General features: G+C 41.5%; 2 protein-coding genes across 4 annotated transcripts; one reads left to right on the top strand and one right to left on the bottom strand.

The window, feature by feature from the left end:
- Window positions 1-1,194: 1,194 nt before the first annotated feature.
- gopc (golgi-associated PDZ and coiled-coil motif containing) lies at window positions 1,195-12,682 on the bottom strand. 2 transcript variants are annotated; one of them, XM_029425718.1, is made up of 9 exons: window positions 12,085-12,682; window positions 10,919-11,083; window positions 9,276-9,299; window positions 7,618-7,793; window positions 4,708-4,873; window positions 4,527-4,622; window positions 3,776-3,940; window positions 3,530-3,695; window positions 1,195-3,356 (listed from the first exon to the last, which is right to left on the bottom strand). In XM_029425718.1, exons 1-9 carry the CDS (start codon window positions 12,355-12,357, stop codon window positions 3,241-3,243), a joined length of 1,347 nt encoding a protein of 448 aa, XP_029281578.1. In that variant the 5' UTR covers window positions 12,358-12,682; the 3' UTR covers window positions 1,195-3,240. The 2 variants fall into 2 exon arrangements, with proteins under 2 accessions (XP_029281578.1, XP_029281579.1); XM_029425719.1 differs by lacking the exon at window positions 9,276-9,299 and having other exon boundaries at window positions 12,085-12,681.
- An 842-nt stretch (window positions 12,683-13,524) lies between these two features.
- Window positions 13,525-26,920, top strand: mcm9 (minichromosome maintenance 9 homologous recombination repair factor). Of its 2 annotated transcripts, XM_029425712.1 has the most exons (16): window positions 13,536-13,660; window positions 13,771-13,847; window positions 14,659-14,847; window positions 15,311-15,473; window positions 16,448-16,554; window positions 17,760-17,966; window positions 18,065-18,146; window positions 18,524-18,724; window positions 18,814-18,939; window positions 20,035-20,154; window positions 20,309-20,483; window positions 21,647-21,849; window positions 22,353-22,556; window positions 22,961-23,043; window positions 23,767-23,912; window positions 24,675-26,920. In XM_029425712.1, the coding sequence occupies exons 3-16, from the start codon at window positions 14,683-14,685 to the stop codon at window positions 26,452-26,454; spliced, it is 3,762 nt and encodes a 1,253-aa protein (XP_029281572.1). In that variant the 5' UTR covers window positions 13,536-13,660; window positions 13,771-13,847; window positions 14,659-14,682; the 3' UTR covers window positions 26,455-26,920. The 2 variants fall into 2 exon arrangements, with proteins under 2 accessions (XP_029281571.1, XP_029281572.1); XM_029425711.1 differs by lacking the exon at window positions 13,771-13,847 and having other exon boundaries at window positions 13,525-13,660.
- The last annotated feature ends 445 nt before the right edge of the window (window positions 26,921-27,365 follow it).

Here is a 27,365-nt window from a genome sequence, read left to right on the forward strand (position 1 = left end):
CTGAGGAAAATCAAACATTCTGAGAAGTGATTCAAATGAATTGGAAGATTTCCCACAGCTCCAGTGAACACAAACTGCGTTCAGATATCAGAGAAAAGAAAAATGGTTCCAATCTTTTAACCTGACATGAGGAAAGGATGGCAGTCTGGCGAAGAAGATACAAAGCAAAGGAAAGTTGTACCAGGTAATGCATCTGCGTTATCATGATTAGAGAAAAGAAGAATATGATTGTTTCTCTGGAATTAAGAGTAAAGTCAGGGAAAATGTTTGGAAGATTGAATCAGAGGGGTAGAATATGATGTGATATCATGGATTAAAACATGCAGTAGAACAGTAACTGTAAATCAATTGTTAATTATTATTAATGTTGTTAATGTGGCCCTGCTAAAATATGACTTCAAATACTATCAGTACTTTTCCTCCCTACCTCTGAAGGTACCACCACAAGTTGATTCCCAGCCCCCCGGGCTGTGTAATTAAGGATATTGTGTCAGTAGGCAAGTCGCTCCTCTTTAGTGAGCAGACAGATTGTGACATTTTCTCAAGGTAAAGTCAGGTTCTCTATGTCCTCCATTCTGACAACACTTGAGAAGTTGTGTGAAAGTTGATTTAACGGTGTACACTGATCAAACCCCATCTGAGTTGGGCTGTAATGCAATCAGAATGTATTTCATTAGTGCATACAGAAAGAGATGTACACAAGACCCAGAAGATAAACAGCTTTAAAGGAATAGTTCAGATGTTTGGGAGGGGGGGTTGTATAGGGTACTACTGTACTTTGTACTGCTGTACTATGTGCTGCTATACTGTGTACTGCTGTAGCTGTACCATGTGCTGCTGTACCATGTGTTGCTCTACCATGTGTTGCTCTACCATGTGCTGCTGTACCATGTGTTGATGTACCATGTTCTGCTCTACCATGTTCTGCTCTACCATGTGCTGCTCTACCATGTGCTGCTCTACCATGTGTTGATGTACCATGTGCTGCTCTACCATGTGCTGCTCTACCATGTGTTGCTGTACCATGTGCTGCTGTACCATGTGTTGCTGTACCATGTGTTGATGTACCATGTGCTGCTCTACCATGTTCTGCTCTACCATGTGCTGCTCTACCATGTGCTGCGTGTGTGTGTGTGATCTTTTAAAACAAAAGTTATATCATCAAAATAATACTCCAAATGTATTACAAATAAATCATATTGGAACCAAACTTTATTTAAAGGCTAAATAAATTGTGTGACTTGAATACATTACGTATAAAGATGCACATCATATGTGTCAAGAGTTTAGAGTCACGCACCAAGTAAACAGAATAACAAAGTAAAGAAAGTGACATTTGAATGCTGTAAGGTGGCTTCCTCACTCGTGTTCCTTTGGGCCTGAGCACGGGCAGGTAGTAGTGACAGATACAAGAGCTGGGCACAATCATGTATTAACACTGTAGATCTTTGGGTAGGTAATAAAACAATAATACAGTATACAGCAATACAACAGTTAAGAAAGACCCCATCATTAAGAATGATTGCATTCAATGACATATCATACATGTGTAATTGTGCCCACCCTGTATTCAACATACAGTGACATGCCAAAATATGTTAGTGATGGAACAAGGTTAAAAAACGATGGCGGGATGACTGGTCAATGGAACATCTACCCTGCAGTCACCACCTTATAAATAGGATAGGATACCAGGACGGGGTTTTGAGGTCAATGACAATGTCCTCAAGGACTTCTGAGCGTCCTTGCAGTGTCAGTTGTAACTAAAATATCTGGAATATGGAGAAGAACTTGCTTCTTTTAGCCTAAAATATACATATAGCATAGTTTACATTGTTTGATTGTTTTGCTAAATGCTGGCTCTGAAGGGTTTAATGTCTTGACAGGGGCCATTAAGAACTTGGATTTGGGATACTACAAGGGTGTTAAAGGGATAGTCCAGATGTTTTGAAGTGGGGTCGTATGAGGTACTTATCCATACTCAGTGTATTACTTACAGTAGGTGGTTAGGAGAAACAGACTGGAGTTACAGCACGCAAGCTGTGGAGGGGGGCAGCGGCAAAACTTATTTGAACCGCCTAAAAACAATAATATCAGTTTGAGTGAAAATATTCTAAATATACATTTAGACTTTCTTTTAGGTGGTTAGAATACGTTTTACTGCTGCCCCCTGCCCCCCCCCCTCCCCTCCACAGCAGTACATGGCTTTGCTTCCTGTCTGCTTATCTAACTGGGGGTGTGCAGACCGCCATCTACTGCAGGTAATACACCGACTATAGAGAAGTACCTCATACAACCACACTTCAAAATATCCCTTTAAAAAGGAAACCGGTTGTGCCCTTAAAAAGCTAGAGTAAAGAAGGCAGCCGTTCGGAAAGGGATTTTTGAGGTGCCTTTAAAATGTTACTCGTCAAACCTTACGACGCACGCTGCCTGTAGGGAAGGAAACCCCTGTGGTGTCACAGCCACTGTTGTCAAATGACAAGAACTGTTTTCTTTTGTATCATCATGTGGTTGTTAAACCCTGGACACTCAGACTATCTACTTTGCTTCGGTTTTAAATGCGCTTCTAAAAAGTTTTAAAAAGTGTATTGGTGACAACAGGCACAACTTCCGAGCGTGAATGGCCTTGCTCCTGCTAGCTAGAATGATCACTTACGTCTGAGACGGTTGTTAACATACTTATTCTCTTTCGTAAAAAACAATCATTTCCTTTCCAAGTTATTTGTGTGGTCTCTACCGGGGTCCCTGCAGGACAATACAGTCTTGTCATAGTGTGGTCAAGATGAATACAAAACAGAAGCAAAACACTCTACAAGCGTTTCTCCAAAACACATTTCCAACGTAACCTCTTCCTCCTTCATGTCACTGTGCCGACCCGACAGCTTGGTGACGTCTACTTTTCTCACATTTAGCTGTCAATTTCCATCAGTATCTTAAATTAAAAATATCCAGAAAAAAAGTCAACCATTATTCAATATCAATCCCTCCTCTAAATATGTTACACCCCTGCTTCTTAAAACGTGTACTTTTACTCCAAATCATTGCCACAAGCCCAGACTAGACCTCCAAATCCCATCACCCCAGAACACCAAGAGGAAAAAGGGAAAACAGACCACCTCTGTTCATTTTCCCTCGTCCCTAAGGTTGTCATAGAATTCTTTGATTCAGTTCTTTGAAGGGAATTATCCCACCAATCCTCTTGTTATATCTCCAAATACCAATGGTGAGGTTGAGCCTCTAGGAGGAGCAGTCAGTCTCAGGAGGCTTTGAAGAAGTTTCCCCTGAAGTCGTCTCACAGGAGATGCCAGTGTCTCCATTCTCTGCTCCATTGCTCAGTGACATCTTTTCCAGAGCTGCAGGGTGGACACAGATTCAGATGTATAATAAGTTATATGTTGCTCTACACATCAACCAGAAAGCACGCTGTTTGTGAATGTGGACAAATGCCATCCACACCAAACACAGGAACTAGTACCGGTGACATGATTTAAAACCTATATTCTATACATCTCATATGAAAACGTACCCTGCAGCGATGCCGAGCTGTTGCTGGGCGGCGCTGTGCTGCGGTCGTCCAGTTCATCCAGATAGAGTCGGTAGCGATGTCCAGTGTCGTCTTCATACTCCACGTTCTCATCATCGCTGTCCACCTCTGGAGCCACGTACACCACCTCAAACTCTATCTGCCCTCGCTGACACAGACACCACGAGTGAGCACTTTGAGGGAACGGGTGTGGTGCAGTGTGTGCATGTGTGTGAGCGCCTGTGTTACCTGCTGGGACAGAATGGTGACAGCCTCTTTGTGTTTGGTATCTCGCAAATTGATGCTGTTGACAGCGAGGATGGCGTCTCCGACGTGCAGACCTCCACATCTGTCCGCAGGCTGACTTGGATGGATCTCGGAAATTAGAATGGGAACACCGTGCTCCTTTCCACCCTGAGGAGGAAAGACATAAAAGAGTTTAACTCGATTTTAATGGTGATTTAATGTTTTACAGTTCCTCACAACAGTTTTGCTTAATTTACATTTCTAAAAGTGCTTTCTGACAGTGAGTGTTGCTGCATGTGCCTTCAGGCAACACAGAGATTATACATATATATTGTTTACCCCCCCGCCACTCCCAGGGGCCTCCAATCCTACTAACGACCTAAACCATCACGGGGGGCCCACCGACTGCAATCTCATCATGCAGCTAATTAGAGCGGCTTAAAATAGAGAAATGGTTAGCATTACGACAGCATTATTTCCCTTTATTAATATGTTTGTCTACTCCTGGTGCAGAGGTTTCTCATTCTGTAATGCACGACTCAATTCCTACGTTAAGCTGCTTAGAGATCATAGTTCAGAATGTTCAAGCACATCAGGTTAGAAAATTCAGGTTTTACAGTTATCTGATTGCGAGAGTTTATTCTCTGCTCACGGAAAATCTTTTCACATGAAATAAACGGAGTCATCTATTTGCAATTTCAACAGGCAGTCAAAGCCACTTTCAGGAAGACTACAAACAGCTGTGACTTCTTACTGTAATGGAGATTCCAAGCCCCTCGTGATCATCTTTGACTAGCACCACCTTTCTTATTGGGCCGACTCCCTGGGTTTTCTTCAACATGTCTGGCTCCTGTAATCACATGAACACATTACACTTTGGAAGCACAAATTAAAAGGCATCCACAGTTCCAACTGCTTGGTAGTTGTACACTCACATGCCCAACAGGGGAGTGAAGGGGTTTCTTGGGATCATTGCGACCCCTGCATGCTCGGATGACAGTCTTATGGCGGTGAAGGTGAATCTCTGCCTCCAGCTGGTTCCACAGCTTGTCATGTGCCGGCCCTTTCATGTCACGGCCCAGTAACTGGATCTGCTGCACCCTGGGAGACAAATCAAAAAGTAGTATGCTGTCAAGTCCAATTCCAGGCAGTCCTTTCATGCTGCTCATCCAAGAAAACTAACAGTAACTTAGCCCCCTCTAACTAGCAGGGACGATTGAGCACTTTACTGTGTTTTATGGCTGATTTGCCACTTTGGGCCAAAGTTTCAAATCCTGGGTTGGAGAGATGGAGTGAAGGGTGTGCAATATGCATTTTCCTCAATACACCTGAGAAATATACTATTAATGGCCCCCGCCAAATTACACTCCAGTTCAGAGCACCCGGTATCAAGGCTCGTTTGTGTGTTGGCGGGATACATAATGAGAGATAAAGTTTCAAACAGAACACGCATCATTTGCAAATAGGCTTTTCAACCTGCAAACAAACTGCATCGATTAAATCCGTCCTACCAATGTGTGCACTGAGAGGTTTTAAAACTGGGCAGATGCACTGCAACGGCCAACAAGTTGTCAAGAATTAGAAACTTAATATGAACTGAGTTTGAGTGACGTTTAATTTCTTTTCAGACGAGGCACTACCGGCAAAAACACGTGTTTTCAATTTTGAGATTTTGGGATTTCTTTCATTATTTCAGACTAGTGGAAAGAAAACATCCAAAATACACATTGAAGTGTTTATCTTACTAACTTTGTCTATTTACGTCGGTAGATTTCTCCTAAATACACCAAAAGTTAAAAAAAGATCATGCGTAATTAGCATATTTAGACATAAACTAAAAACAGAAAACTTAAAAAATAATAAGCAATCATCTGGAGAAGTTTCATGGTGATGTTCACCTGTTGAACCGATTCATCGATGCCGAGTTTCCTATCTCAGACCACAAAGTTGTGCTCTTTGAGGTTCACGCCCCCCAATCAAAAGCTAAAGAAGAACGGATCATCTCTTTCAGAAATATCAAACACATCGACCCCACAGATCTCACCACCCTGATCAACTCCTACCCCATCCCTCTCCTATCCTCTTCCCCTGCTGACTTGGTGAGTCACTACAATTACTGTCTGTCCTCCTCGCTTGACGCCCTGGCCCCCGTCAAAGCCCGCACAGTCTCCTTTGCCCACACCGCTCCTTGGTTCACCTCTGACCTTCGACGGCTCAAAACAACTGGTCATCGACTTGAACGACTGTGTAAAAAGACCGGACTATCAGTACACACCCAAATCTATGCTGATCACCTACATCTCTACAAGAACGTCCTCTACACTGCCAAATCCACCTACTACTCCAACCTTATCAGCACTGGCACCGGTAACACGAGAGCCCTCTTCTCAACAGTCAGCCACCTACTTCACCTCCTAATATCTTCCCTGAACGCTGGACTGACTTTCTGCAATTTTTCAGCTCCAAAGTAAGCAACATCCACCTACAGCTGGCCTCATCAGGCGACCCCTCGACGGACCCACTCTGGATGGCCACCACGGTTCAACCACCCACCAGCACCCTCTCCAACTTCAGTCCAGCATCAGAAGCCACCATCTCCAAGCTCATCTGTATAGCCAAATGCACCACCTGCCAGCTTGATGCCCTCCCCACTACCCTCGTCAAAGCCTGTCTGCCGTCCATTTCCCCCATGATCACTAATATAATTAACTCCTCCCTCATTACTGGAACTGCACCCCCCACCCTCAAAATGGCTGCAATCACACCCACCCTCAAAAAACCCAATGCTGACCCAGCTGACCTTAACCACTACAGGCCCATCTCCAGCCTTCCCTTCATTTCAAAAACCCTTGAGAGGGTGGTTGCTGCTCAACTCCAGTCCCACCTCGACTCAAACAACCTCCATGAACCCTTCCAATCTGGTTTCCGCCCAATGCACAGTACCAAAACAGCTCTGGTTAAAATCACCAACGACCTCCTCCGTGCAGCTGACTCTGGACTGCTCACCATCGACACTGCTGCCTTCGACACAATCTCCTACCCACTACTCCTGGCACGCTTGGCTGACATTGGGATCACTGGTGTTGCACTCTCCTGGTTCTCCTCCTACCTTACCAACCGACAACAGTTTGTCCATCTGGGGAACCACAGGTCAGGGTGTTCTCCTGTTTCACTGGGTGTCCCCCAGGGGTCAGTATTGGGTCCACTTCTATTCATCATTTACCTCCTCCCCCTGGGCACAATCCTCTGTCACCATGGCATCCACTTTCACTGCTATGCTAACGACACGCAAGTCTATATCTCAACCTTGCCTGTTTTATCTATGTCGGTTTGACTTTGAATTTGTTTTCCATCTTTGTTTTAGCTGTTTAAACTTTTAAATGCACTGTAAGGCGACTGTGGGTGTCCTGAAAGGCGCCTCTAAATAAAATGTATTATTTTATTATTGTTGTGCAAGTAACACATAAACCAAGCTTTCCAGTTTGCCCTTCATATTCTGAAGGTTTCTACAGAGGGGGTTTGTTCATACATCATTAGTAGCCTGATTTATAGAACATTTTATTCCTAAACACTTTGGCTTTTTTATGGCTGTTAGCAGTAATATCTGTTTTATGGAATGATACAAAGAGAAATCCAAAACTCCCTGTGTGAAAACCTTTGACTCTTGTGTGTGAACAAAATGAACCTTTATCCAATGTTCAGATTCCTGTTGCATATTTAAACAGATCAGAAAATGTGTAATACAAAAAAACACTTATCTAAAAGTAAGTAATCAACTGACGTAGTATCTTCTGAGCAAATCCTCATCTTGAACCTAAAAGGTGATGTGAGCTCCGACTCTTTACCTGCCAGCCAGCTCCTTGTCCAAGTATTTGGCAGCCAGTCTGGCTCCGTACACTTCGGCCTGCAGTACGGCCATGTGTCTGCGCAGAGCCTCATTCTCTTTCTTGAATAGTCTCACTTCTGCGTCCAGCCTTGCCTCCGATAACTTATCCTTCTTGCTGACCTCGAGCTCTTGTTCCTAGATCAACCACATCACATGTGTACACACACACACACACACACACACACACACACACACAATGAGCAAGATGAGATGTCTTGACAGTAGCACTGAGCAGAGGTGGTTGTCTCACCAGTTTCAATTCATTCCATTAATATAGAGTATATGGAAATAAATGTAGAGTGTTATATATAGAGTGGTAATCATATGTGAAGATTACTCCCTCACATTCAGATTAGGGTTCAATGTTTTCCTGTGATTTAAACATATTATTCCAAATTAGGAAAAGTAATGGGAAGAAACAGCTGCTGCAAACATTTATACGACTATAATGACATTTCAAGGTCAGGATTTAGCTTTGCCAGAGTCCCAGTGAATCCAAGAATCGAAAATATTCAGCACTAAGCCCGTGTTCAGCGGTTAGGGTTCCATTCATCTGCATTTACAATTTAAATTAATGCCAAAAGCTAATGTATTAAAAATGTGTTAAAGCAGAATGAACCGATCTTCTATCCAAGGGGGAGAGCAACAAGCAACAAACACAACAATTACATCTTAAAGTTCTTATGGTGAATGTGTTGGCATGCCTATAACAGAAGCATTCCCTCTGCAAAACAAATAAGTAAACAAATAAGTACAATATTGAGACACTTTTAAGCTCCGTTTAGGTCTTCACCAACTCTTGAGGAAGATATATCCAACTATTTAGCTGCTAAACGCTCCACTATGTTCAGTCACAAATGTTTCGCCCCTTGGTGCCGAGCAGGTCGTGTTCATCAGAGCCTTTGGCTGCCTTATGACGCAGATGAGAGCGGTGAGAGAACCAAAACAGTAAAGTAGTGGGCTGTAAAATCAAACGATGAGCATTCAGTAGAGCTGAGGGGGATTGCAGAGTTGCTCATCGCTCTCTGCTGGTTTGTCGCTACAAGTGACCCCTTTCACCTTAAACACAGTCAATGGATAACCTCTCGTTATTATAACACTGAGGAGTTCTCTTGCCCACCCGAACCCTGAACAGGACAGTTAATGTTTGTCTTTAGAGATTATTTCAACAGCAAAGTCTGACGTTATTGAAAGGAACCAGATCATTATTTATTTATTTTATTTTCATTTGAGAAAGACACATGTTTTCCATCAGCAGAAGTCTCAGAGAGAGGTAACTCAAAACCTCTTTTCTACATTCCTGGCCTCCAGGATTAAAGATGCAAACACGTTTAGCGCACTGGTACGCCAACAAGCGGCGAGTGTGAAAGGCCTTCAAATTGCCCGTAGATGTGAATTATTTTTTTAATTTTAGGGTAATTCTAACTCTGTATGATCGATCCTATATTTTCCATTGACAACTGATCGCCTGGCTGTGTTAATAAGGAAGTCAGTCTTTTCTACTCCTGCCTGAATCACTGGTTGTGTCACGTGTAGCTACACAAGTCTATATTCAATCCAAACTAATTATTTAAAAAAAAATGACATCCTGCATATAAAACCCATACACAAACTTACCATCTCGCCCAATGTAGCTGCAGGCTTTAAAAAGAAAAGAGGAAGAACAGAAAGAAGTCATAGATTAGAGAAAATGTAATTTCAGGCAACAGAGATTGTGAGTAAGTTAACCATTGATACAAGTGGCAGATATATTGTAAAGCAATATGCATTAGTTGGAAAAGAAAAGTAACTGAAACCAGTGGAAGCACCAGGAAAGGAGTATGAAGCACCAAAGCAGAGCACACAGCCTACACAGGCTCCCCTAATGGACACTTCAGGTACTGCAACTGAAATGTAGTTTTAGGTTTAAAGTCTATTTTCCTCTGAATTACATGTGTAACTTCATCGATTACGCTTTGAACTATGAAGCCTCTAGAGTACAGCAGGACTGCTGCTAACCACATCATCACACTGCTGATGTTCCGCTTCCATTACCCAGCTGATGTAGACGAGGTGGAGGCTCAGCCGCAGTCTGGTCAGAGTGTTGTCGGCTGTCTCGAGGAATCAATGTTAGAATGAATGTTGAGTGCCTTTTGTAATCTATTAATGGGGGAATTATACGAGTATACGTCTGATTTGTATGACAATTTATTAACATTTTCAATAATCTTCCATGAACACCCTGCTAGCTTGCACATGCATGAATACTTACAGCATGACACAGTGTTATATGAAAATTGCCACTACGCCAGACATGCAAAACTGGAGTTATATTTTTATATTCCTTTCAATAAATATCCCAGTGCTGTATGGACATTTATAGCACCGTCATGGTGAAGAGACCACTGTTGTTAAACGTGGAGCCCAGAGTTCACACGACTCTGCAGTGATTTTTAAAAGTCAGCTGTAGAAACTCTTTGAGAAACAGTATTTGGATTTGTTAACAAATGTGTAGAGTGGGGAAATATAGGCCATGTTTGTTCATCTAATACAGCGCCTGCTGTTTGTGATAAACCTCAACTCATACAGACGAGATGTGCAGACAGATCAGCAGCTGCACGTTACATCTATTATTTATAATTCAGTCTTTATGTATTTATTCTTCGTTAGCTCTGCAGTGTACAATGTAGGACGCTTGTTCACATGTCGTTAAAGTAGAGCCAACGTTTCATACAGATACATAGCACACAACATACAGTAAGAAACTAAATAGAAAGAAGTCTGTAAATATAAATTAAGTCTCCAAATGTCTTTCTGCAATAATATATTATTCAAAAGGTTATTTTCAGCGTGGAGGTGTTCTTCCTCCTCTACATAAGATTAAATGTCCTGCTTTTAAAGACAGCCGTGTAAAATGAGCCCGAAATCTCACAGTTTGTTGACAAGTTGCTCCATAGGGTGAACATAAGAGTATGATTTCTGAACCATTCAAGTGACTGCAAAACCAACTTGGTCAAAGTGCGACAGACTTCTATTGTGATTGTATGTTTAACTTAGTTGGCCTTGGCTTCCAGTAGCCACGTGGTTACACACATACAATATACTGTGGCTACATCATCCTCTGATCTTTGTTTTATGTCATACCAGCCTCTCCCTCCCTGTCTCTGCTAAATACAGGCAACATACTAAAAATATCTTTAAAAAATAAAGTTAACCTGATTGCAAAACTTCCGTTTATTCAGTTTAAAAGGTGCAGGACAGCATCTCGTCCTCAGACTTACCAGTCTGTCTTTGATGGCATCAGAGTCTTCAGTCAGGCCTTGCTTGGCATGAAGCTGCAGCTGAAGCGCATGAAGCTGCAGGAGCTGGTCATGGACTTCCCTTTCTATCACTTTTCGCTCAGCCTTAGCATCAGTCAGCTCTGAACGCAGGTCCACCAGCTGAGCCTGGAGAAGAAGGGAAGATGGATGGAGCAAAGAGTGTGGTAGAAGAGGGGAGGGTATGAGAGGCAGGTCAGAATCCACACTGTGCTGGCTTTAGAGAATACAGTCCCAGCTGGACTCTTAGAAAAAGTGTCTCCATTATACAGCCGGTCCACCAAAGATAACTGACCGTTCTAAAAGGCTAAAGTCAAAATCAAGTTTATAAATGTGCCTTTGAAAATTGATGGATTTAAATTGATTGTTGTGTTGACTTGACATAATAAGAAATACAATTAAAAATGAATAGAAACAACACAATCAGTAAAAGTGGTTAATAACATAAACAATGATTATTAAATGATGTCTCCATATACCCTGGGCTTGCTCTAGAAAAACATGTGTGTGTTGTCTGGAATAGTTGCACGCTTTCTCACCACACTTTCTGCTTTGATAAATGTCAAACATGGTGTATGCATAGTTTTAGTGTGTGCACATCATTTATATATCTGGCCAATGATTGTTTAGTTTTTTACTTTGAAAGCTTTGCAAGCTACCAATGACGTCACACTAGAAGAGGTTTAACTACAGCAGATCTACCATAGGGAGAAATCTACTGTGGTTAACTGAAGCTTCTTAAAAAAAAGTACTTCAAACTACTTGAAATTAAAAATGTAATTGACAATCTACATGTGATACGACATTATAACAACATATAATACAAAAAAGTCACATGCCAGCGAAAAAAGTGGCCACTTGTTCGCAGGTCATGAATTAAAAATAAATAAATAACCAACTTAAACAATGGTCTAAAGAAGTGGGCCTGTTGCCTAACTCTTTAGTTGTGTAACATCTGACATCTGTTTTTACTTGTCAGAACAGAAAGAGGTTCAATTACAGTAGAGAAGCATAACAATCAAAATTAACCATCAATCAGTTTTCTGTCTCTGTCTGAATGATGACTAACCTAACTTAACGTTACAACTCACTTTTAAGTTGAACGATAATTGTGCACAGTAGTTACTAACCTCTAGTTTATGGTTCAGCTGGAAAACCGTCTGGGTTTTGTGACAGAGCTGAGCAAAACAGGAGCTTAGGCTGGTCATCTTCTGCCGACCCTCGTACGTAATATCCACTTGATCTGGGTCTATTTCTCCGAGCAGGAGATCCACGTCCACAAAGGCCTTGTCAAACTCTTTTTCCAAGACTTCTAGCCAGCGAAACATGGACATACCAGGGCCGAGGCCCGAGCTATGACCTGAGCTATGACCCACCGGGGAGCATCCAGCCGAAGCGGACATGGCTAGAGCACAACAGAGCTAACGTTAGCTTACTAGCTAACTTTAATGGTGGGTAACGTTAACGAATGAATCCCCTCTCTGTTGACCACTGTGAAATAACACAGTCGTAATAACGGTGAAACCCGGTATCTAGATTGCGTATTTGGGTTAGCTGAGAGAAGTCTGACAAATTGCGTGTTCTGGTTCTTGTGACAAGCTCTGCCTGACCAGGAAGTTCCACATCAGACTGACGATGTATCTGTGATGCAACTACTACTGTCTGCCTCTCTGCAGTGAAAAGTAACGGATAGCAGAGTGAGCGCTTCTTCTTCTTCTTCTTCTTCTTCTTCTTCTTCTTCTTCTTCTTCTTCTTCTTCCGGCAAACTAGGCACAGATTAGTGCATTGCTGCCTCCCATTGGTGTAAAAATGGCATTGCTGTTTCCCCCTCTGAGATCAGTCTCTCTGGCAGGACCTCTTCCTGAAAACTTAACACCACAACTGTTAAATCATGCTTAACTACATCTCAAAAAACTCTTATTCAAGTAGCCTCAGAGACTTTCACACATGTGGCCCGGAGAAGGGAAGATTGGGGTTCCTTACTGTAGCTGCTGCCCCCGTGACCTGACCCCGGATAAGCGGTAGACGATGGATGGATGGACATACACAGCACAGCACACACAGTACAATTTAGACTCTGCATTTAACCCATCCTAGTATGGATAGATAGATAGATAATTAATAAACAAGGTACAGCACAGGTATGTTGGTGCTGGAAGGATGTTGGGCTGGAATCGAAGGGAAGAAAATATCATCCCTTGTCTGAGATTAAGCCTTACAGGTCTCAACCTGATATAAAATAGACCCAATAGTACCCAACTGGGAACGCACACGCTGTGGGCAGAAACTTATAGAACATCTTTTCTGTAGCCAACCAGAACTAGTCAAACATGTGTAGAAAATAAAATATCAACAGAAATCCCCTTCTTCAGTCAATAAGGTAGAAATGACCATGACATTTCACTGTCACATCTATGGTGGAAAACAGCAGGCAATATATATATTGTGATATTAAGTTTTAAAAGAAACTGATTTAGCTAAAAAAAAATCCCCCTGCATTTTCTCTTGTTCCACACTCCAGTCCGGCTGGTGGCGGAAATGCACTTCTAAGCTGTTTTGCCAACCGCCAATAAACACCAAAGAAGAAGAAGATTCAGGCAGCAGCCTGCCCACAGTTATGCCCGCGCAATACAAGTCTCTTGTTTACATCGGTAAAAGGAGATTGAGGTGCTCTTCGAAAACATGTTTCTGTCACTGTAAAATACGGTATGTGAATCCTTCTGTTTGCATTAGAGCAATGTTGCACTTATTGAGGTAAAGTTATTTACGGCAAAGAGTCTGTATTGCTAATTTAAAGACTGTTAACTTCTCTGTAGCCAACGTTACGAAGTGAATGCCCAGCTGTCCTAATTACAAACTACTGCACCTTTCTCACATTGGATCTGCATATTAGGTACGCAATTGTTATTTACAATTTACCATTTATCAGACTTTTGAACATATGCATCACTTCTTGGGTAGTTTAATCAATAACATGCTGCGCGTATGAGCTCATGATGTGTTTTGTCGAATAAGCAGAGATTGAGTTGAAGTTTGGTTACTGTGCACAGACCTTTACTTCCACTGATTACTTGGCCTGTATTATGTACTGTATTATTACTGTACCGTCAGCTAACAATTTGAGGAAGGTTTTTCTAGAGATTGAGAATATTTTTCTTTAAAGTTAAAATGACTAGTCAGTGAATTGATATATTGATTGAAAAAAACAACACATTTGTTTCAAGCAAAAATGCTTCAGATTCACTAATCCCACTTTTACCAATGTGAGGATTTCCTGCTTTTTCTATGTTTTACAAAGATAAACTGTCTTTTGGAAATCTGACTTTTGGTTCGCTAATAAAAAGTTGTTTAAAGACTTTACTGTGGGCTCTTGGAAACCTTTTATATATATTTTCTATATTTTCTGGAAAAACAATTAATTGATTAATCAAGAAAATAAGAATATTGATAATACAAATAATTGAAAAGCACTCCCTGTCAGAGGATCACAAATGATCTGTTTGATTTCACATGAGAGCCCTACAGTGGAGTCCATGCAGAAGGAGAGATCTCTTAATGTTGAATGGACATGGACATAACGCTGTAAAAATATGTTGTGAACTTGGTTAAATTGATTTTAACCCGTTTTGTTTTAAAGATTTGTATGTTCCTGGGCTATACATGTCAAACCTTGACCGTGGCATTGTTCATTTCTATTCTTTCAGTGGTTCAGATCACATCAGGTCACTATGTTGATAAGCCCAGATCAGGAGGCCCTGATTGGCCGGGTGTTTGAAACCTACCTGTCAGAGCACCATCATGGGGACATTCTCCACCTTCTTGCAGACACTGATGAAGACACCCATTGCCCTGTTGTTGTTAATGCCATGACTCTGTTTGAAGCCAATATGGAGGTAATGTCAACATAATTCATAATACTATCTACTGTATTCAGAATAAATAAAATAAGTCAGTGGAAGTGAGACTTGGATATGTGTTTAATTTAAGCCAGGATTTATGGTTAAAGTCTGTACGATATTAATACGATTAGATTTTTCCTGTACCGATATATCATGGTAATCACATGTAAAATAATGATGTTCAATTCAATGAACTGTGTTCCGCTATCATGTAGAACATGAGACGGAAATCTTCAAATATTTACCACAAAACCTTCAATAACTCATGAGGCTACGTTGTAAATACATTTTACTTGGACGCATTACTTTGGACAACCACATTTTCTAAGATGTTTCTAAGCTCTTGTTCCTAGATCAACCACATCACATGTACACACACACACACACACACACACACACACACACACACACACACACACACACACACAAATTACATGGTATCTCTACTATGCCACAGGTTGGGGACTATTTCAACGCCTATCCCAATGCTGTCCTGGCTATATTCGATAAAGTGTTACACAGAACAGCCCTGGAGTTATCAGAGAGAGCCTCTCCCAAGCACCACGGAGGACAACGAACAAAGGAGAGAATGAGACACACTCTTCATGCTCGCATTACAGGTTAGACACCCAGCTGAGAATGATGGTCAGATTTTGCTCTGAGCTTGCATTGTTAGGAATTCTGGTATCTCAGACTGTCACATACTTTAACTTTCTCCTCTCTTCTGCCCTTAATTATCAGTCATTGTTGGTCTAAGTGATGTATTCCTCTGCAGTATATTTGTAGCCTACTAAACAGACTAGACATAACTCACTGGTAGCTGTTGGGCTTAATGGATAAAGCATCAACCTTTTTAAATGGGTGTTTCCAATGTCTTTTTTATAAATGAAATCTGTCCAGGATTCTAAAGGTCCAGCTGTGACGGTATATAAAAAGTGCTTTTACCAGTTATCTGGATTGTGACAAAGACGTTTCAAGGTTAGATCAAACATGAGTTCATACAATTATGTCCTTCAAGAGCCCAACAGAAAAAACACTAATTTTAAATGAGGACATGGAAATGATTGAGAAACTAATTTAACTGTTATTACATTTATTTGGGCCTTTTTTAGATAGCAGGCAGTAGAGAGGTGACATGAAATGAGGTAAGAGGGAGATGGGGACTGACGTACAACAAAGGTCCCTGGCCGGGCGTGAACCTGAGACGTTGCAGTTAGTTTTCACAGTGTAGTTGCACACATGATGAAAAACCTGTGTGTGATGTAGGGATTGTATATATTGCCTCTGTTGGATACATGTTAATGTTTTTAGAGATTAGCTAGTAAAGTGTTTGCTGCAGATTTGCCTGTTGAATTAATTAATTAAACTTTTTTTTAAGTTATATATTTGGGCTTTTTCATGCCTTTATGATAGAACAGTGCAGATTGTGAAAGGGGGAGAGAAGGGGAACGACATACAGCAAACGCCACAGGTCGGACTCGAACCGGTGGCCGCTGTGGGCAAGGACTAAGTCTTTGTATATGGGGACGCCTGTGCTACCGTTTGAGCTACCTATTTAACTTTTCTGTTATTTATTGACTCGTATGTGTTCCAGGTCTGCCAGTGTGTCCAGAGCTGACCAGAGAAACCATTCCCAGGTCCAGAGACGTGGGACACTTTCTGTCTGTCACTGGTACTGTCATACGCACCAGTGTTGCCAAGGTAACAGCATGGCACATCTTCAGTTATCAACAATTTGTACTGAAAGGGAAGTAAAATATTACATTAATTTATAATTCATCGGTTAATAGTGAAGCAATCTGTTAGACATCATTTATATCCATGTGAGATATTTGTTAATACTGGTTGTTGAGTTACTCGAATATGATTAGTGTCAGAATGGTGATGACTAGCTGGTTGCATGTTAAGAGCAACAGCTGGGAAGTTACTAAACTGCACCACATATGTTCCAAGAAGAAGAAATGTTAACCTTATTGAACCAGGAGAAGTGCTTCATTAGTGTCCTGGCCAAGACAGCAGCAGCACTTAGAACATAAACACAGAGGTTACAATAATATTCACCATAAACTAATATTAAAATTGATCAAATATGATGATGATAAGTAAATGAAAATAATGAAATAACAGATATGAAAGAATAATGCAAACTTGATAAAGTCTATTAGAGGTAAGATAGTTTAGGATAAGGAAATGGGCTGTGATAGAAAGACAGAACGTGAAGTGAGTAAGGGTTAGGTAGTAACAACTGGAATAGGAAAATGGGTAATGATTAGTTGATGAGGTGTAGACATAGAGTGTGACTGAAGGCCGCCGCCTGACAGCCGGGTTGCCCTGCTCGTACAACACTTAGATAAGTGAAGATAGTTATTGGACTGTGAGTTAGTTAAATGTGTTTTTTGAGGCAGACAGTGTGTGAACCATGAAGTGCAGGATTGCTGATTTCTTTTTACATTCCAGCTCCATGTAACTTGGTAAATCATAATGCAGCCGCTAGTGGTGGTGTTCTCTCGCTGATTCAGTCAGGTAACTCTGTTTTTTCCAGCTTCCAGGTGAGAGAGTGTGTGCGCTCTCCGAGGGAGCATCGCGTCTCTCTCTCTCTCAATGACAAATAACAATTTGGAGTGTAGTATTTAATGTAAGATCAAATGTTATTGCAGCAACAGGGTCAAATATGTACAATACTGTCTGTACTTTGAGTATTTTCCCTGGAGAATTCTCATTTTTTACGAAGATCCTAATAGTAGCTAGTACCGCGTTAGAGAGAAAGATAAACAGTTATATAATAAAAGTAATGCACACCTAAAAATAGGTATGTAGAAGTAGAATGTAGAAGAAATTTGTTCCTGCACTATGTTTTCACGTTTTTGTTTTGAGCTATACTTAGAATCTTTCTCCACCTGTTACAGGTTTTGGAATACGAGCGTGATTACATGTGCTCCAAGTGTCGCCACGTGTTCACACTGCAGGCTGATTTCGACCAATTCTACACCTTCGTCCCACCGGCTGCCTGTCCCAACCCTGTTGTCTGTAATTCGTACAAATTCAGCTGTTTGTCTGGAGGATCTGAGCCTGCTGCCTGCAGGGACTTCCAGGAGATCAAGATACAAGAGCAAGTAGGAAAGATTTACATGTGTTATTGTTTTCTTCAGTTCATTTGCAGAGTCTGTGGATTGTACTTTGGATCAGTGTAACCTTGTATCCCCCACCACAGGTGCAGAGGCTGTCAGTGGGCAGTATTCCTCGGTCGATGGTGGTGGTTCTGGAGGATGACCTTGTTGACAGTTGTAAATCTGGTAAGAACTTTAAATGGCAAGGTTTGACAAGATTCACTTGCTATTCAACACAAACTACCAGCTGCTCCAAACTGCCTGAGGACAATCCAGGTAGTGTCACCAACTACCTCAGTGAACAGATCATAAGTTCCACTTTTCCCGTACAATGTTATGTTTTGTTAATAAGGAAGACTAAATGAAATTAAAATACATTTCTGTGACGAAATACCTTGTAGGTCCTGTATGCTGATTCTGTGGGACAAAGCATATTTGCAGCATGAAAGTTGAACTGAAATGAGAAACGATGAGAAATATATTTGCTCCTGATGGTGGCAGTGAACAATGCCATGCTCCTGCTGTAGCTGTCAGTAACTCTGGACTGTATGGGGGGCTCCTAGGAGATGACGTGACTGTTTATGGGGTGATGTGTCAGCGCTGGAAGCCCTTTTACGATGTCACTCGCTGTGATGTGGAGCTGGTCCTCAAAGCCAACAACATAGAAGTGAACAACCAGCAGGCTGCTTCTGCTCTTCTCTTGAAGGACGTTCAGAAAGAGTTTGAAGACTTCTGGGATAGCTACAAACATGATCCCATAGCTGGTGTGTAACAGTGTTCCTCATAACTCTACAAAGTCTACTATGTATTTATTGATTTATTTGAAATGCTATTCTCTGTCCTCCCTCTGTAGGTAGGAACCAGATGTTGTTGAGCCTGTGCCCACAGGTGTTTGGCATGTATGTGATTAAACTAGCGGTAGCCATGGTGTTGGCTGGCGGAGTGCAGAGAATAGATTCTTCTGGGACCAAGATCAGAGGTATCGCTTTTATTTCATATGTGTTTGAATTAAGCAACTGAAAAGAAGGATGCCAATATCTTAATGTATATGACCTCTGAGCCAGAGAGTTTACATCTTTAATATGCAATACATTGCCATGATAAAATTAATTGTTTTATGTCCAGAGGATATAATTACAACTGAGCCTCATACAGGCCACGACATACGAATGTCCCTGTGCGTCACCTGTGAACTCAGCTTTGTGCCATCCATTCGCTCTCCTCTTCTTGTGTTTAACAGTCAGTTTCACTTAATTTAGGTTTACAATTACACGTGGACAGAACTTGTTTAAATGTCACTTTTGAAGTTGTTTTGCCAGTTACCCCCGTTATTTCCTCTTCACAAAACTGGTGAAGAACACCAGGAGCAAATGCCCGGAGCTGAGCTTTCATTAAAACTAAGTTATGACTGTGTGTTGACTGCATGCCAAATTAATCAGAGCACACAAGGCCAAACTGCCTCCTAAGTTACCATATTACCGGTTGCTGACATGCAATTTAAAAGGCAATGTTTTTTAAATGGAGTCCGACGCAGTGCTCCCTCCACATAAAAGAGAACAATGAGGGCAGAACAGAATCACCCATCTGTTTAAACAGAATATTCTTTGGTCTAGCTCAGCTAACAACACCACATCCGTCCACACGTTAGCGTGTCGTTTACTACCAGACACTTACCAGTAACCACAGACACTTGAGTGTCCTGCTGTTGTTACAGGCATGTGAACTAACCACATACACGCCTCATTCATTGACTCACGACACCACTGCACACTGATTATAGGGGAAACACTGAAATGGATATTTGCCATTTAAAAAAAGAGTATTTTACAATTGTAGGGACAACATAGCAGAGTCAACAGTATGCCTCTCCTCTTCCTTCTGTACTCTCGCCTCTCTGGCGTGAACTTAGGTCCGCCCTCTTAAGATAACCAATCAAAATCAACAAATGACAATCTGTGGCTGTGACAATATAGAAATTGACAAATGTTTGCAGTAAGTTGTTTTTTGTTATTGGAAACAAACAGTGTACCAGTGGAATGCTGCCTCACTGGGGAGTTAATCTAATCCCCTCCAGGTGAGAGTCATTTGTTGCTGGTTGGGGACCCTGGCACAGGGAAGTCTCAGTTCCTGAAGTATGCAGCTAAGATCATGCCTCGCTCTGTACTCACAGCTGGAATTGGATCAACAAGTGCAGGTAGGTCGTGTTCACTGTTCATATTAGCCATTTATCAGGAATTTGTCATCAATATCTGATATTCTAACGTAAATAATTGTACATGCGTAAATAGAAACATATCCAATCAGTTCACTCGATTAACTGAATGTTGTGACGCTGTGTTTTGTGTAAGGACTGACGGTAGCAGCAGTGAAAGATGGCGGTGACTGGCATCTGGAGGCCGGAGCCCTGGTCCTATCAGATGGTGGTTTGTGCTGCATTGATGAATTCAACAGCATCAAGGAACATGACCGCATCAGCATCCATGAAGCTATGGAACAACAGTCTATTAGTGTGGCCAAAGCTGGGTAAGACAGTCATGCATACATGTCCACACGCTCATAGAATCCCTGTTGAAGCAAAGCACACCAACATGCATCTAGTTTTAATGGGAATTATTTAATACATTTTTGGGAAGCGCCAATAAGGTCTTTTAAAATAGCAGTGTCATCACTGCCTCTTACCAGATTAGAGAGGGCAGAAATATTGTGATCACTAATACGGTGGTCACCCATGAACAATGCAACTGTTGTAGTTTGGCAGAATGTTGTGTTTTTATTAACTGGCGAGAACTATTAACTATTAAGTGTTTAGTTTATTTAATAAAAGAGCACCTGTCAATGTGAATATATTAAAAAAATATATTGAATTTCAGGGGGGGCCCGGGGCACTGTTAGGGGGGCACACGCCTAATATACGCCATGTGCATATGTACAATCCATCCAGTAGCTGCTCAGATATTTCAGTCTGGACCAAAGCATCCCAAGAGCCTCTCCAATAGCAGGGCTGGGATATTCGTCAAATTTAATTTTGGCTTCCAACAATTCTGAAAACAAAAGCTTGGTCTGTTTGGAAAGGCCCGGTGTGAAGATGCACCCCTCGCCCCGAGCCAGCTGCTTCCCAGGGCCGTGGATTTAATTCTGGCTCGGCCCTCTCTGACCGGGGGCGGACTGTGCTCAGTGTCGGCAACCCACCCGTTTACCATGCTTTGTGGTGTGAACTGCGTAGCTGTGTCATCACTATTCATATCTATACAACTAATGATTTGTATTGTTGATAGAGCACCAGTTCTCCAGAGATCTAGTTTCTTAATATTGCTCTCAAAGTGCACCTGATGCATTTAACTTTACGAAGTCTATGTGTAAGTTAAATAATTGTCATCTCAATATTGACCAAAAATGATCGTGATTAAGACTTTTGCCATTTTTGAGCAGCCATACTAGCAAGCTTATTATGACATGAATTGTTACGGCACACAGCTAAGGCAGGTTCCTGTGACATAGGAAGATTAAACTGGGATGCAGTGAAGTTCAGCATTTAGAGGTTCTTCATCTGCTCCTCAACAACATCCTAGAAATGAACTGAGTCCAACTTTCAGAAACTTGATAAACAAAAAATATTCTTGTTGGTAAAGCGCCTTCAAAGCTAAAAGCAATCTCAAGGCGCTACTCCTACATCCTCTCCTCTGCAGTATAGTGTGTAAGCTGAACACTCGGACCACCATCCTGGCAGCTGCCAACCCTAAAGGCCAGTATGACCCCAACGAGCCGCTGTCTGTGAATGTCGCTCTGGCCAGCCCTCTGCTGAGTCGCTTCGACCTGGTTCTTGTTCTGCTGGACACCAGAAACGCAGAGTGGGACCGCATCATCTCCTCTTTTATTCTGGAGGACAAAGGTAGAGGAGGTGCTTTTCCGTTTGAAAATGAAATGCTAAAGGACAAACAAAACTATATTAATATTTGAATGATTGTGGTATTTCTCACACAATCACAACAAAATATCTTTTTCAGGTTATATTACACACTGCATTTATAAATATAATCTAATTACTGATATTCGAATAGTTAAGCTGAGTTCTACCTGGGATGTTGTTGTATAAAATGTTTATATCAGTAAATAGATAATATTTATAAAAGCAGTGTATAATATAACCTGTAAATAGATCTTTTATACCTTTCTTATATAAACATAATTTATTGAACCATGCCGAATGTTGTTTCAGCAGAAGACTCAGGATAATGATTAATTATTAATATTTAGTTTTAGTTAAGGTATGATGTGAACTGTTGATTGTGATTGTAGCATCACTCATGATGTAATGCTGTGATAGTTGTGTCCCTGCCTGAAGGTTTTCATGATGAAGGTGCTGAACTGTCAGTGCTCTTGTTCTGCCCTCAGGTCTGCCTGCCGAGTGTGCCAGCCTGTGGTCCATGGAGAAAATTAAGACTTATTTCAGTTTGATTAAGCGCTTGAAGCCACAAGTGTCTGAAGACGCCAACAGCATCTTGACACGTTACTACCAGCTGCAGAGACAGAGTGACAGCCGCAACGCTGCCCGCACCACCATCCGCATGCTGGAGAGTCTGAGCAGACTGGCTGAAGGTGAGGAGGGAACTTTGACTTCATCTCAATTTAGTCGTTTCAAAATCAATATAAATCCTAAATTAGTTTGACCTCCGCCTTTTTTTAAGCTGATTTATTAGTTGTGGACAGACCCGGAGCATGCATCGTCATCCACTCTTGTTCAGTTACACAGAAAGGTGGTGCTGCTATTCCACAACAAGACAGCCTTGTTTGGAAGTCCTGTCTCTCTCACTCATAGTGTTGTGGCGGAAACCTGTGCTCCATAAATTACTGCATTTTTGTTGGTGTAACTTAAAATAATACTTTTTACATTTATTTCTTGAAATGTTCTCGAAAACATTGTCTTCAGGCAAACAAAAATGATAATATTGACAATAATTGTGTATCAGTAGCTCACACAGAACTGTTGTTGAACCTTCCAGCACACGCCAAGCTCATGTACAGAGAGACGGTGACCATAGAGGATGCTGTCATGGCCGTCTCCGTCATGGAGTGCTCCATGCAGGTAAGGAGGAAACAACGTGACCTACTTTCTATACAAATACAATACTTTCTTTTTGTTTGTTTCTTGATATTTGAAACTGTTGGTGTTACACTTTACAATGTCTGTGATGTATTCTGTCTGTAATCCATTTTCATGAGCCAAAGAGCTGGACATGTATAAACAATATGTACTGTATACTTATCAAAATGAAAAGAATTGTATGAAAAAAAACTTTGATATACTGGAGACACAGACAGGCACATCATAGAAACTATGCGGTTTCTAATCAGTCACATGACAGTCCTTTGGCAAAGAACAGCCACAAATACACATCTTGATTGGCTTAATATTTAAACCCACTACTTCCTGACCATCCACTCAGAAAAATCCAGTCAACAAATCCTGACAATACAATCGTTTTGTCAGTTCACACACATATTGCTTCGGGACTCTTCACTGCATCCTGATGAGGAGGGATGAGGTAGTGGAGCAGGGTGGGAGGATATCCCCTGTCCTGCTGGGGTGGGAGGATCAAGAGATGTATACTTTTCCACCTGTAGAGGCCAGACAGCTATGTCTTTACTTCCACAATCTAATGTAGAGTTACTCTTTAAGCTCAGCTTTATATTCAAATAATTACTTTGATACATTTTGACATTGACACACTAGTAACTATTAAACGTATTCATCTTGCACCAGAACACTGCGGCAGTCTGTAACGATACGGTGCACTCCTTCTTTTAGGGCGGTGCTTTGCTGGGAAATGTAAATGCATTACTCACCTCATTCCCAGACGACCCAGCTCAGCAGTATCACGTTCAGTGTCATGTACTGCTGGAAGGGCTGAACCTGCCTCAGCTTCTTCAGAAGGAGATTGACAGACAGGCCAGGTGAGTAACTGGCCACTAACTCCATCTGTTGTGCACATTTCAGTGCTTTAAGGATGTGGCTCATGTTATCTTTTTACTCTCAAGAAATCCCAAAGAGAACAATAAACTGCATAATCCTACTATGTATTGTCCATGTAGCCAGATCCATGCCACCAAACTCCACTGTAACAAATGGCCAGTGTAATCGTTTTTGTCTCATCTCACGGTGTGCATTGTCTCTTCTTAAAGAAATACTTCACCCACAAAATAACCATTTGTTTATCAATTACCTTGAATTCTTGAAGAAAACATTGTTTTTCTCGCACGCCTCCAAGGTGAACAAAGAATAAAAAAAAAAGAAAAATCTTTATTTGAATTGAAGTAAATGGAGGCCACGTTTAACAACAGCAATAGCTATAGAAAACACCGGGACAGAACATGCACATGTTTGAGAAGTAGTGAGCATACGACGATGTGTTGCGTTATGTGTGTTTTTGGGAGAACAAGGAAAGATAAAAACCCTGTTTACAAATATACCTGTGGACGAGGCCATAGTTTTGCAATCAACAGTTTTCTTCAAGGATTCAGTGTAACACAGGGTGAGTAATGTACAAATGATAAAGTACTTCTTTTAATTCGTCCACAGCAATTTGCGAAAATGTATTTCTGCGGCTGGTTTGTGCACAGGGGCATTGTCATGTTTAACGTGTTTTTAAGTCAGATCGTTCAGTATGACCTTGGAGTTCGCCAAAGGAGTTCAACTGCATTCTCTTTGTTCACTAGGCTGAAGAGCAGCACCTCCCAGTTTGACCCACCAACTGATAATTACCAACATCAATTCAGAGACACAAAGTCCATCAACAAAACACACTGCCATGACAACACCAGTAACCAGGGTGATGTCACGGTGGAGAGTGGCTTGAACTGGTTCCACTCCATCACTTCATCATCAGATGGTACGGCCTCGTCCATAATCACATCAACTCAAGAAAACCTAAATAGAAAACCAAACTCCAGCTGGTCAGAAATGTCGACAGTTAGCAAACAGCCACACTGTCAAACTGAGAAGGACTTTGTAAGTAGCGCTGACTCATCTTTAAACCAGGACGTTGTTTCAAATCCTTTTGGAACAATTAGCTCTGCTTCAGAAGAAAAACAAAGAAAAAGTGAGAAAAATGAAAACATCAAAGAAAAATGCACTTTAAAGCAATCTGAGAGACGGAAAGATAAAGAGCATCCGGAGTCGTTGGAGTGTGTGTTTCAGAAAGTCTCCAAGAGTCTGAGAGACAGAAGAAGGGAGTTGGAGCTGAGTCATCATCAGTGTGATGAAGAGGGAGGAGGAGGACACGGAGAGAGGGTGGTGCCTGGAGATGTGACTGATGTTGTAGACACGACTTTAGATTCCCACACGAGCAACACACTGTCATCACGTAAGAACTGCCCTTCTAATAACACGTCGGAGGACAAGAGGGACCAGACTCCCACTAAGAACATCAGTACTACACTAAAGGAAAAGATGGCAGCTGAATCTGTAACAAGTAAAGAATTGCATGCAAAGTTGTCAGTCTTTGGATTCAAACCAAAGAAGATGGCCCGCAACCGTAGTGCCAGCCCAGACATCAGCACGGAGTTCCAAACCGCTTGTAACTCAGGCAGCAGAGCTCCTCACACAGACAGCAGAATGATTAAACACAAGCCAGTAAGTCATAATGAATCAGCCGGCCCACTGGCAGACACAGAGAAGACTAAAAGAAAGAAAAGACAGAACCGGTACCAAAGTGTTTCAGAAGGCGCATGCAGTAGACAACAGGTGAGCTGTGTCAGTGAGGCGGGAGAGAGTGGCTCTGAAGCCAGTGTTTGTTTTACACCAAAAGAGCTGGATAAGGATGATTTTTCCTTTGGAAAGGGTGAAGAACAAAGAACCAGAGATGACGTTGGTGATGAGACTAAAGTATGTAGCTTCGCTTGTACCCCTCCTTTAAAACCAAACACTTGCATCAGTGATCCAGCAACTCCCAAGTCAGGCCACACCAAGTCGGCTGTGGCCTCTTCAACCCTGGCTAAACTCTCAAGATTCTCGTTCCCCTGCACAACTGAACCCACAACCACAGCTCAAACGAAAGTGGAAAAAGGTCCACTTAAACGAGATGGTGCGGAAGGTTCAAGAGGAAGTTCTAAAGACGAGCAAACTCTAAATCTCCCGGAATACAGTCCCTTATTACGAAAGATCAAAACTGCAGTGACCGTGGGAAAAGTAAAGGACATATTACCCCCCGCAGCCACAGAGCTCACACCAGGACAAGAACATGAACAAGGGACACCAACTAAAGCAAAGCACGCAGAGCTTACTCGTGCTGCAACCCGCATGAATGATGGTCCTGTTGACTATCAAAGCTCTGCCAATCTGAAGAAGAGGAAGTGTTTTGAGCTGGGCCCTCCACTAAGTAGTGTTGGTGGCTCCAAGACTCCGTTCTCAGGACTGTCTATGTTTGGCTCTGAGTTAAGTAATGATGTTCTTGACACAGACTGGGACCAAGAGGTTTCAAAGAAACCCAAAATTTGAAATCATCGTCTGTTTGAGAGAAAAAAAGAAAATAATACCACAGTAATGCAATCATATTTTGCTGTGGGGCATATCAATTACATTCTTTGCCTGATGTATTATTCAGTTACCTGCTGTAGTCTGAAAATAAACCCGTGAAATTGTGCGAGAAGTTCAGGCGTTCAACCTGGAACTGTATTTTTTCTCTGTTTCCTCTTATACCTGGAAAGACTGGAACCATAAACTTAGCAATGTTCTGTCATTAAGAGAAGCTTTCGTAATTTCTTTAGCCTATTACCAACATAACCTCAGATGTTATGAGTGGTCAGTAGCCCTTCTGTACAGATATTTTTAATTTTATTTTTATTGTTACTTACTTTTTAATGGAGGGAGGGTGGGCAGATGTGTAATGTTATATGATATATGTCTTTAAGATACTGGATGCCTAAATTTCCCTAAGGATGAATAAAGTATTTATCTATCTCTATCAATGGTTCTCAAACTTTTTCAGACCAAGGACCACTTAACCAATAAAAAAACACTGACGGACCACCTAACCCCCCAAATATCCAAAAACAATAGGCCTGCTTACCACTCCAACAATATATTACAAATGACAGCCTAATAATGAGCTTTATGTGACCTTCTCTATATCGCTCGCTCACACATTAAATCAACAATACAAATAAAAATGGGTGATTCTGTCATTTTTGTGTCCCTGGCAGAAATAAGAAAAACTAAAACACATTTCCTTTTTTTTTTGTGACACTCACTTAACACCAAAAGGACCATACACAAATTAAATCATAGACCAGTCATTGTTCTTATTACGTAAAAAGTGGCCTTTTATGTGTTGTTCTTGCTGTTTATCACTTGTCCCTGGGACTGATTTTGGATATTCAAACCTGCTAAGTTTTGAATTTAATATTGAC

Source organism: Cottoperca gobio, chromosome 24 (assembly GCF_900634415.1).
Source record: "Cottoperca gobio chromosome 24, fCotGob3.1, whole genome shotgun sequence".
NCBI classification, from domain to species: Eukaryota; Metazoa; Chordata; class Actinopteri; order Perciformes; family Bovichtidae; genus Cottoperca; species Cottoperca gobio.